Raw genomic sequence first — 12,277 nt, 5'->3', positions numbered from 1 at the left:
AGCTCCGCCTTACCGTAATGGCCTGCTGAATGAGCACGATCACCTCCTCTGTAGTGTGGAAGGCTTTTATACACAAGTCAAGTTGTACAGAACTGACATCTTCACCGCAGATGAAAAACTCGCCCCGCTTTTAGGGGGTTTGCGCAGGTTACCGAGGTGACCTTGGCCCCTGCGCGGACCCCAGACCGCTATGATCGAGTTAACACACGCACAAACGGACTAAAAGAAAAAACACCAAATAAATGCCATTTCGATGACTTTAATAAGCAAAATAGGAAACCATTTCTTCAAAAAACAACAAAAATAAGACAAAACAGAAACCAGCCTGAATGGAACAGTCCAAATTTAACTTTTTCATTTATATAAACAGGATTGAAAATTGATCCCCTCGCGTCATACGTGAAATGAAGAAACAGCACAACAACCCGCTGCTGTAGTTTTGATTTCAACACAGTTGAATCAGTAACAAAAGATCATTAAATGCGCGACGTTTCCGCTATAATCTTAAATGCAAGCACCATGCTTATTCAGTATGATCTGACAGTCTGTTAATTTAATCATTAAAAATAACACACCTATGAATCCGGCCAGCAGAACCAGAATCTCGAAAAAAATAATAATAACAACAAAACAGAACAGATAACATACATAGAATTTTCATTTTGAGATTTTGCAAAACCTGAATCCCTTTTTTTTACTGACCGGCAGAAAAAAAATACAGGAAAACATTTAACAATGCTCATTAAAACTGTCCCGCGCAATCGTCCAAAACCCTGATTTAAGAGCGCACTCCAACCGACCTTCAGTGCTCTGATACTCTTTCTGGAAATATTGTTCAGTTCATGAAAGTGGGAGAAAGGATAGTTAAAGGCGTTCGCCGACGTCCTGCACGTCTAGGTAAAATGAAACCAGCTACACCTACAGATCTTGCTCGGATTAGCAGATTATATCGTTGGCATGGATTATGCAATATGACAAAACTGCGGTTTTTTTTCTACCGGACGCGGGCGATGAACGCCAAAGGAAATAAACACCACAATAACACGGCGCGAGGCGCATGCCTCTGTGTCGCGAGAGTTATTTATAGAGCAATAATATGCTCCTTAAGGAATTTCACTGTGCGTCTGATTAAACTGCCTGTTATTGCATGGCTTCTTAATGTGTCTGATTAAACTGCCTGTTATTGCACTGCTTTCGTAACGCAGAGGACGTCTCTAGCTCCAGCAGTCTGCCGTGTCTGGATTTAACGAGTCCCGTTAGCCTGTTAGGATCTGTGTCTTTGTTTTCCTTGAGGGCGGTCTGCAAAAAAACTCAAAATGAAAACAGCCAAAACCAAAATCATTATCCAAAAAAGTGCACTTAATATACAAAGTTTGTTGACTTTAGATGCAACTGCAAAAATGCCCGTTTGTGGAACTCAGTCCCCCTCCCCAAATTAAACAAAACTGCCAACGATTTAAAACAATCTCTCAATGTTTTTTAATATTTTTTTTTTTTTCAATTTTGCTGTTGCATGTATTTACAAGCCAAAATTAACCCCAAACAATGTTAAGACTGCACGCGCAGTCGCCGTGATATGGTCACCATTTCATGTCTAAAGTCCCAGACAGAGTCACGGGAAAGCTCGAGATCAAACACATGCTGTTTAAGATACACGAAGAAAAAAAGAAAGTACAAAATAGAAATTATCACCGTACATGTCCAGCATGCAGGATTAATATTTTAATGCAGATTTTTTTAGTTGTTGTAATATCTATCTTTATATAACCAAGCAGGCAATAAACCAGTGAGAGGTTGCATAAAAGACCCCCCTGTTTCCGCTGTCGAAGTTACAGGGGACTCGTTGTTAGGAGAGAAGTTAAAAGTTTTGCATATTGTATTGTTCTCAAATGACAAGTCTGACTTTTGGGCCAAGAGGTACGAAAGGTCCAAAGTACTCTCCTCTTAGCGAAAATCTCCTTTCATTATATTTATTTTCTCTCCTGAGCACAAGATGTTATCCAGTGTTCTACCAGAAGAGAGACACACTGGATAAAATCATAGTTCTGATCAGACTATATAATCTCTCGCAAAAGGGAAAAATCCGATCTTTAGTAGCAACTAATCTACAAAGATGTAAATCTAAAAACAAAACAAAAAATCAACTAAATACTATACCATTTTCTTTGTATTTCAGTTGCCAAGTGGAAGGAGATTATATATGCGGTTATTACTTCTGTGGGTAACTCTTTCTAATATGAATACAGCTGTTGTTAGAATAATCCTAATCGTGAGTGGATTAGCAGCCTGCCAGCTGCCAGGCGTAAGACACGAACTCACATAAAGAACTCTGGCGAGGACGGGTTGTCGCTTGTGGACCCTGCCTCGCGGAACCCGCTCGCGCCAGTCAGCTTCTCGCACTTCATCTTGTACGCGTCCCTCTCGCGGGCCAGCCGGTTGATCTCCTGCTTAAGCTGCTCCACCTGAGTCATGAGCTGGGTCTTCTCGTTCTCCAGCACGTGCTTCTGCTGCACGCGCTTGAAGCGGCACGACTGCGCGTAACCGCGGTTCTTCAGGGTCCGGCGTTTCTGCTTCAGGCGAATCACCTCGTCCTTGGAGAAGCCGCGCAGGTGGCGGTTGAGCTCCCGCACGGACATGCTCACGAGCTGCTCGTCGGAGAAGCGGTCCTCCACGTTCAGCGCGGCCCCGCCGCTGTGGTGGACCTGCTGGCCCGCGTGAGCGTGCGCGTGGTGGTGGTGGTGGTGGTGGGGATGGGGACGGTGGTGTAGCTGCTGATGGCCGCCGGGGGAGTGCGGAGAGGGGCTGTCGGCGTCCTGGCTGTGGCGGTGAGGGTGGTGCTGAGCGTGCGCGTGCGCTCCCGGATGGCCCGGCAGGTCGTCGGCGTGGTGGGGAATCCCGTACTGGTGCGGCGGCGGCGGCGGCGGCGGCGGCTGGTGGTGGTGGTGCGGCGCGTGGCCGTGGTGGTGATGCGCGGCTCGGTAGCCCTCGTATCCCCCCTGCTGAAGCTGCTGTTGCACGTGCGGCGGCGGCGCGTGTCCGTGGGCCGTGGCGCCGATCAGCGCTTCCACCGCGTCCTCCGGAGTCATGCTCAGTGCCTGCGGATCGAGCTGCTGGGGGTACCCGGCGCTCGGCATCCAGTACAGCTCCTCCAGGTGACTCTTCTGCTCCGTGGGGCTGAAGCTTGGCGAGGAAGGCACCGAGCTGCACGGCGTGCTTACCGGACTGGACGATACGGAGCCCTGGGGCTGGAGTCGGTTGCACGGGCGTATGTTGGAGCGCTCAAGCCCCGCGAGGGCCTCTTTCTTCACGTCAAACTTCATCAGATCGAAGTCATTTACGTATTCCAACGCCAGCGGACTGGTCGGGAGCTCGGGCCCCATAGTAAGTTCAGCGCTCATCGTGTCTCTGTTCTGCAGATACGCGAAAGTGTTTGCCAACGTCGCAAAAACAGACTTTTGCGTTTCTTCCCCGTCTTTTCTCATGCAGTAGTCTTTGTAAGTCCTCCAACGCGACGCACGCGAATGGTGTAGCATACAGCGACGCTCGAAGTGTTTAACGACGAAAAAAAAGGGGGAAAAAAACTTTCTGGCTAATGCACAGCAAAAGACGTTGGAATTTGCATCATACGGGTTACTTCGACAGTCTACTCACGCGACGAGGAGAAGAGGTAGACAGAGTGAAGGTAGACAGTCTCAGTGCAGAAGTACAATATCGGCTCCTTTCGCCAAGTTAAACTCAACAAATAAATAAAACGAATACCGAGTGGTGGAGGTGGGCTCCCGTCCCTCCACTAGAAACTCTCCCGGTACGTGCGAAAGCCACACGGGTGCAGGGAAACGGGTGGACCGGAGGCTCGTGTTTTCCGCTAGGAGAGCAGCGTTCCAGCTCTGCACCGCAGAGATATCGGCTCGCTTCCTTAGACAACCCACTCCGGAGTACCCACTGTGGGCTACAGGGAGAAGCGCGCCGCCCTTTATTGTTACAGCTCGGGCTGATGTCACGCGCGAAGGTGGGCGCAGCCGCGCGCCGTCGTCCAACCAGCGTCGCTGGACGCGCTTATTAACATAACACGGGGAAGGAGCGGAGGGAGGGCGTCTGACAGCGCGAGTCAGGCGACTCCGCGAGGAGGAGGTGGGGGTGAGAAAGGGAGAGTGGCTGCGAATGCCTCGCGCTCTGCGCTTCGGCTGCGCGCGGACACGCTCTGTAGCAACGCTGCTTTCAGTGCCAGTGGCCCGCCAGTCACCGGCGTTTTCGATATTATTGCTTTAGGTGTTTGGCACAAGTTCACTGGCCGTAGGTCTTTTCTCGCATTTTTCTATAATACGCCACCAAACGTTTATCATAGACAAGGCCATGGAACACAGTCCTGGTCATATCCAACGACTACTGTGGACATTTAAGTCACGGACGCTGTAGATGGGTAGGGACAGCATCCCCAACAGCTCTGGGCGCAGTGAGACATGGAATAAAAGACCACTTAATCCGTTGGTCAGAACCCATAAAGCCAACCCACGGTCACGGTCTGCTGGTGTGCGTAATAATTTCATTACTTTAGGAGTACAGTTACATCGTGTTACAGTTTCAGTATGTCCTCACTTTCAAACAGGCAACGTGTGTCCAGTGTTTGTTGTTTAATACACGTCTGTTATTAAGACTAATGGAGACGCACTAGACATGAGTGATTCTAGCGTCTCAACCAATGAATATGGTGCATTTGTTGCGCTAATCCGGATCAGTATTCGGCCAGTCCTTACCTATACGAGCCCTTCTAAGAGAAGCCGCGTGTGTCTCCAGATGAGATAACTGGAAAGTCTGTTGTCTGTTATTGCAACTCTGGAGACACGCGTGCGATAGGGTCTCCAGTAACAGGGTCACTGTGAAGAAGCCTGGAAAAGTCACCAAACGCTGCCCCCATGTGGTCATCCTTTAAACTATGTGAACTCTTTTTAAAAAACTATTTCTGCAAACATATTCGTCGGACGCCCGTCGGAATAATTTAGCTCGCGCATTTCCCCTACGAGATTAAGGGCTACACGTACATCCCGTTACGCAAATAGCGCCGTTGCACTGACAAAATACAGTTAGTGCTGCTTAATTTGCAAGTACAGAACAAAACTCTGACATCCATTTACTAAAGCAAAAGAACCGTTTTTTAATCAATACGTTTATTTTGAGATTTTGAAAAAGAGTACCAGGATGGGTGACAGCAGTAAATCACCACTACACACAGTAAGATTCAAGATGACATGAAAACGTGCAATGAGGTATTTAATGCATGGATGCGACGGGCTCCTGCACGAGAACACAGTCAAAACATTATAAGGAGAGCCATAGTAGTACATTTTAATTGATTTTTACAGAAATATAATATTTAAGAAGCATATAGTATATTATATATAATTGCCAAGCATGCTTCCTATGAGTTGCACCATCCAACTTTGTAATGCGTTTATTTGCAGATTTTTGGATTGTATCAATTCGAATGCGGAGAAAATCTAGCAAGATCATTCAGAGATTTCTGCAGGATTTTATTTAGATTCGCGCGTTTGCACACACAACTGCATTTTTGGCAAGTAGCTACGTCTGAAATTATATATATATGTTAATAACTGATAACTATTTTATTTATATATATATATATATATATATATATATATATATATATATATATATATATATATGTTAATAACTGATAACTATTATATATATATATATGTTAATAACTGATAACTATTATATATATATGTTAACAACTAATAACTATGATATATATATATATATATATATATATATATATATATATATATATATATATATATATATCATAGTTATATATATCATATATATATATATATATAAAATTAACGTGTGTATATATGTATAACTGATATTATATATATATATATACATATACATACATATATATATATATATATATATATATATATAGTTATCATAGTTATTATATACAGTACATTTCAGACTCAGACTAAATAATCGAGAGAAGACGTATTAACACGTTTTCTTACAAGAAGCGATGGAAAGAAGAATCAGACCAGCGACAGTAAATTTCCACAATTCCGTGTGCTTGCAGCGACCTGTCAAAAGCGATGAACGGAGCGCTATAATGTGCATTTAATGACGCTTAAGAGAACATTGCCACTTATTCACTGGGAAAGGTTTTACAATCGAATACAATTTTATAAAGGTTGAATATTATTATTATTATTATTATTATTACCTTTAGCCTATAATTACCCAACTCTGTTTGTCCATTATATTGCTTGTACAAAGTTCTAATAAATCGCATTAATAATATATTTAATTAACACTACTTGCTATTTTAACAACGACGTCCCGTGCATAACTCGCAGTAAAACTCCTGTTTACACTAATCCACGGAAAACACACAGTGCATGAAGTAGAAACGGTTCACCTCTGCGGCGATGCGCGACTGCTCCAGCTCTCGCTCAGCGTCGCCGGGGCCGTTAGCGCGTACTAACGCTCTCCAGTAAACGCAAACCTGTCCGTGCGTTCCCCCCCCCCCCCCCACCCCCCCCCCCCCCTCCCCCGGTAATAGCGGCTGGTAATGGAGAGGAGACGTTACAAAAGGCGCGTGTCAGCAACATATGCTGGTTAATGTTCTATTAAGTGATCACTGTGCTTATGGACAGCGAAGAAAAAGTGGTGATGTCCGCTTATTTAGCCTAATGAGCGTCCCATCCTACCAGCTTTAGGAGTGAAAAAGAGAAATAAAACCACCCCAGAAATGTTGCTTTGAGCAGTGGTCAAGCCGCCACCGCGTGGATCTCTTGGCGTTTGCGGTGATCTGCAGGACACTGTGCTGCAGGGGCTGCCGACGGACGTTGCACTGGTGTACCGGGCCAACCGGGCCCGTAGCTACACGCGGCGCTGCTGTTTCACAGCCAGCGAGGTTTTGAACTGTGGATGTATAATCGGAGTTGGAATGGTGAAGCAAAATGGGGACGACTCGCCAGAATCTGCAACACCAAGTCAGGTACGTATGTCATCGAAAAAGAAAAGAATGTGACGTAATTCGTTCATTTATCGGATTTCTGTGCGGTTTCCTAACATATGACCATAAAGTGTGACGCAGCATAAAGTGTCTCGCGCCATCCGTCTTCTCTTCCAGGAGTAATGCTTAACCTGAACAATTTAACACACCATCTACAACACACCATCTACAACACACCAGCTACAACACACCATCTACAACACACCATCTACAACACACCAGCTAAAACACACCAGCTACAACACACCAGCTACAACACACCATCTACAACACACCAGCTACAACACACCATCTACAACACATCATCTACAACACACCAGCTACAACACACCATCTACAACACACCAGCTACAACACACCATCTACAACACATCATCTACAACACACCAGCTACAACACACCAGCTACAACACACCATCTCATCTACAACACACCATCTACAACACACCAGCTACAACACACCATCTACAACACATCATCTACAACACACCAGCTACAACACACCATCTCATCTACAACACATCATCTACAACACACCAGCTACAACACACCAGCTATAACACACCATATATAAGACACCAGCTATAAAACATCATCTATAACACACCAGTTATAAGACACCATCTATAACATTTAGGCAAAGAGGAGAGGAGCCACGCTAATGACCAAGTGCGCGTGCGCGCACGCGTGTGTGTAAGAGGGAGCCTGAGCAGTGTAGTCGCGCGCCCGGACAATGACAAAGCGTTAGAAACGTGTCCTCACGTCACCAGTATCGCGAGCCCCGCTTAGGCCGGATCACGACGAGAAGGTTAATCGAAAGGTTCATTTCAATAACCGGTTAATCGAAGCATGCGGGTCAGAGACACGTTTGGACCTGTTAGCAGGACTTTTGACCAAACAACCCAAACTGCGGTTCCTAAAGGCAAAGACGAGAGCGCGAGAGAACGCGAGAGAGAGTGCGCGCGCGATAGAGAGGGGCACACGTTTCCGTACTGAACAGACTATACATTATTAGATGAAAAAATGATATCGCTGTTTTTATGCTTTTCTGTGGATCAGAGAGAACGTGAATAAAAAGCAACACTTGTAAGTTCGTAACATCGTTTGTAAGAACTGTTTTTTATTAATAAATTAACTGATTCACCAACCACACGCACACTGTAGAGGTATTTGACCTCGTAATTCGTCCGGATCGATGCTTTCCGATAAAAGACGAATATTAATATAAATAATTGACTATCGCAGAACCCCGCGCGATTAATGTATTATTCTGTTATTATGGTCTCAGAGCATAATCGTCGAAATAAACGGATTTGGATCAAATGTTGTTCCTCTAACAGCCCTGACGACTGATCAGTAATAAACTAAAAAAAATCGAAAAGCACATTTGACAGAAATCCCCCCCCCCCCCCCCCCCCCCCCCCCCCCAAAAAAAAAAAAAAAAAATCCAGAACTATCCTGGCCATTCGCAGCATCAGTGCATCAGTCAGAGCCGAGGGTGGAACAAACGATGCTCCAAGAAGCAGGTTTTTAAAGTCTGTGGAAAACAGTCACTTATCTGTATGGAGGTCATTAATTTAAGATTGAATACTTACTGACTAACTCAGACATTCTTGTTTACTCAAACGAGATCGATTTTTAGACTGAAACATGCATTATTAAAATATCGCGTGCACGTAAACAGCGTCTACTTTTAAGAGGATCTAACAACCTAAAGCAAGTCTTTAAAACGGGAGCGCGCGGCCAGATAAGTGCAGATGGGCCTCATAAATATGAAAAAGAAAATCGATAGAACGGGGACAGCAGTAGTTTACACTAATAAACACACACACTCACACACACACACACACACACTCACACACACACACACACACACACACACACTCACACACACACACACTCACACACACACACACACACACGCGCGCACGGGTCTAGTGATACCGCGGCAGAGCTCACCGTTCTTAACGCGTCACTCCCGTCCAACCCAAACTTTACCGGCTCAGGTACCGGACAGAGAAACACCGAAACGCTGTGTGTGCGTGCGCCATTTGCTAGTGTCTGGCACCCCTGGCGGTTATATTCCGGTAAAACAAATTCTTCTGGTTTTTAGTCTTCTAATCTCAGCGATGTGTTTGAGAAATATGCTTCTCCCTTATAACCCATAACACATAAATGCGTTAGACCTACCTCTGTGATTTTTATTTATTATTTTGTAAATGGTTATATAAACTACTAAGAAACTAACATAACATAATGAATAGGACAGGAGAGAGAGAGAGAGAGAGAGAGAGAGAGAGAGAGAGAGAGAAAGAGAGAGAGAGAGAAAGAGAGAGAGTGAGAGAGAGAGAGAGAGAGAGAGAGCTAGAGGGAGAGAGAGAGAGAGAGAGAGAGAGAGAGAGAGATAGAGGGAGAGAGAGAGAGAGAGAAAGAGAGAGAGAGATAGAGGGAGAGAGAGAGAGAGAGATAGAGGGAGAAAGAGAGAGAGAGAGAGAGATAGAGGGAGAGAGAGAGGGGGCATTTTATGGATTTGGCCCTGCCTCTGTGTTCTAGATGTTTCTAATTATGAGGCTACAGTCCAGGGAGAGTTATCACAGAGCAGATCCCAGATCAGAGGCTACAGTCATTTAGTGCAGGGAGAGTTATCACAGAGCAGATCCCAGATCAGAGGCTACAGTCATTTAGTGCAGGGAGAGTTATCACAGAGCAGATCCCAGATCAGAGGCTACAGTCATTTAGTGCAGAGAGAGTTATCACAAAGCAGATCCCAGATCAGAGGCTACAGTCATTTAGTGCAGGGAGAGTTATCACAGAGCAGATCCCAGATCAGAGGCTACAGTCATTTAGTGCAGGGAGAGTTATCACAGAGCAGATCCCAGATCAGAGGCTACAGTCATTTAGTGCAGGGAGAGTTATCACAGAGCAGATCCCAGATCAGAGGCTACAGTCATTTAGTGCAGGGAGAGTTATCACAGAGCAGATCCCAGATCACAGACTACAATCATTCAGTGCAGGGAGTTAACACAGAGCTGACCCCAGATCAGAGATTACTCGCTCATGTGTGGATTTGCTTTGCTTAAACACACGTTTGGTGAACAAATGAATGAACAGGTGAAGAAATGACACCCAGCTGGACGTGAGCAGTTTAGTCTATGAAGTGTACAAGCTAATTCAAAATGGGAGGAACCTTTATATAAAATATTAACTCAGTATGAACACAGAAATGAACTGATTACTTTCTTTCTGTAGAATATGTTCTGTTCATGTCAAATGCATTTATTCTCTGCACTGCCTGTGTACTGCACTGCCTGTCTACTGCACTGCCTGTCTACACTGCACTGCCTGTCTACTGCACTGCCTGTCTACTGCACTGCCTGTCTACACTGCACTGCCTGTCTACTGCACTGCCTGTCTACTGCACTGCCTGTCTACACTGCACTGCCTGTCCACTGCACTGCCTGTCTACTGCACTGCCTGTCTACACTGCACTTCTTGTCTACTGCACTGTTTTATCTATTTTCCATTTATTTATCTCTATGGGAGATCACTCTGTGGAAGTGTCTGCATGTACTGGCCCTTTGACACCAAGCTCCTGGGTTCAGAGTCCTTGGATCAGAGTCCTGGGTTCAGATTTTCTGGGTTCAGATCTTCTGGGTTCAGAGGAAGACCAACATGTTCATCATGTTTCTTCATCACGTCTACTCAGACATGTTTGTTTTATAGATGCAGATTGAGGAGAGATTAGAGATGTGAAGGAGATGTGGGGGTTCCAGTGTTCTGGGTTCCAGTGTCCTAGTTTCATTGATGATGCATCCTGCAGTGGAAGCTGATTGGCTGGACAGTCCACTCCTTTCCTCTTTAGTCAGTCTGTTCTGTCCTTAAACGTTGATATTTAAAAGGTTTCATTCAGTCTTTCATACTGTCTGCCTTTTAATTCAGTTCTGTTCTACAGGCAAAGTGAGGAAAAGTTTGTTATGTAAGTTATTTACGTCTAGAGCACTCTGCAGTGTTATATTCTCTCAACATACAGAAAGGCATTTCAAAAGGATTTACAGAAAGCATAATAAAAGTCCCTGGTGCACAGAAGACTACAGCAGCTCTGATTCTCCCTGCTGCTGTTTGGGTCCCCGCTGTCAGTCGCCACAGCAAGATGATCACAAAATAAAACACAGGTGTGAACATGTCATTAACAGAATCCACTTAAGTGGGAGAGGGGAGGTGGAGTGCTGGATCCAGCTGCTAATCTGCTGGGATTAGGAACTGCATGTGGGCATCGTGGAGGTTTGAAATGGGATTATCCATGACTCCTAAACACTACTCTGACAAGATGAGGGTGCACCACTGGACGAGAGGGCATGAGTGAAAGAGAGTCGCAAGAGACAGAGAGAAAGAGGGAGAGAGAGAGAGAGCGAGAGAGAGAGAGAGAGAGAGGGAGGGAATGAGAGAGAGGGAGGGAGAGAGAGAGAGGGAGTGAGAGAGGGAGAGAGGGAGAGAGAGAGGGAAAGAGAGAGAGAGAAAGAAAGAGAGGGAGTGAGAGAGAGAGGGAGAGAGAGGGGGAGAGAGAGTGAGAGAGAAAGAGAGGGGGAGAGAATGAAAGAGAGGGGGAGAGAAAGAGAGAGAGAGGGAAAGAGGGGGAGAGAGAAAGAGAAGGGGAGAGAAAATGGAAGAGAGGGGGAGAGAGAAAGAGTGAGTGAGAGAGAGAGAGAGAGAGAGAGAGAGAGAGAGAGAGAGAGAGAGAGAGAGAGAGAGAAATAAATGTCTGGCAAACAGCCCAGAAGAGGTTCAGACAAACAGAGGGATCAACAGAGTTCAGAACACACCCAGAGAAAAGAGGGAAGAAATGGGTCTGAATGAAAAATAGCAAGGCAGAAGCCGAGAGAGAGAGAGAAACAAAGAGAGAAAGAGAGAGAGGGAGAGAGAAAAAGGTAGAGAGAGAAAGAGAGAGAGGGAGAGAGGGAGAATAACTGGTGAAAATCATTAATCTTTGTGGGATCTGTGTCACGGCACAAAGAGAGTCCAGCGCAGCGTGCAGGGGTGCGGCGTGCCCAAGTCACTGACCCGCTGACGAGAGCCGGGAAAAGCCCGCCACCCTTTAATAGACTTCTGCTGATCCAACACTTGTTTGTGGGGCGGCACAAAGGGGCCACTGGCGACACCTGACAGCAGCCTGCAGGCTCCAGGGCCAGACCTGTGATGAATGACCCTGCGCTGGGCAGAGGGGCCCGCCAAGCGCCGGGGGCC

At 45.7% G+C, this 12,277-nt stretch overlaps 1 protein-coding gene across 1 annotated transcript; it reads right to left on the bottom strand.

Annotated features, from left to right (window-relative positions):
- Window positions 1-243: 243 nt before the first annotated feature.
- mafba (v-maf avian musculoaponeurotic fibrosarcoma oncogene homolog Ba) lies at window positions 244-3,937 on the bottom strand. Its single transcript, XM_027024526.2, has one exon. The coding sequence runs from the start codon at window positions 3,531-3,533 to the stop codon at window positions 2,316-2,318; it is 1,218 nt and encodes a 405-aa protein (XP_026880327.2). The 5' UTR covers window positions 3,534-3,937; the 3' UTR covers window positions 244-2,315.
- Between the last annotated feature and the right edge of the window lie 8,340 nt (window positions 3,938-12,277).

Source organism: Electrophorus electricus, chromosome 24 (assembly GCF_013358815.1).
Source record: "Electrophorus electricus isolate fEleEle1 chromosome 24, fEleEle1.pri, whole genome shotgun sequence".
In the NCBI taxonomy this organism is placed as follows: domain Eukaryota; kingdom Metazoa; phylum Chordata; class Actinopteri; order Gymnotiformes; family Gymnotidae; genus Electrophorus; species Electrophorus electricus.
The sequence above is the reverse complement of the archived record's forward strand: the minus strand, read 5'-3'. Positions and strand labels throughout refer to the sequence as shown.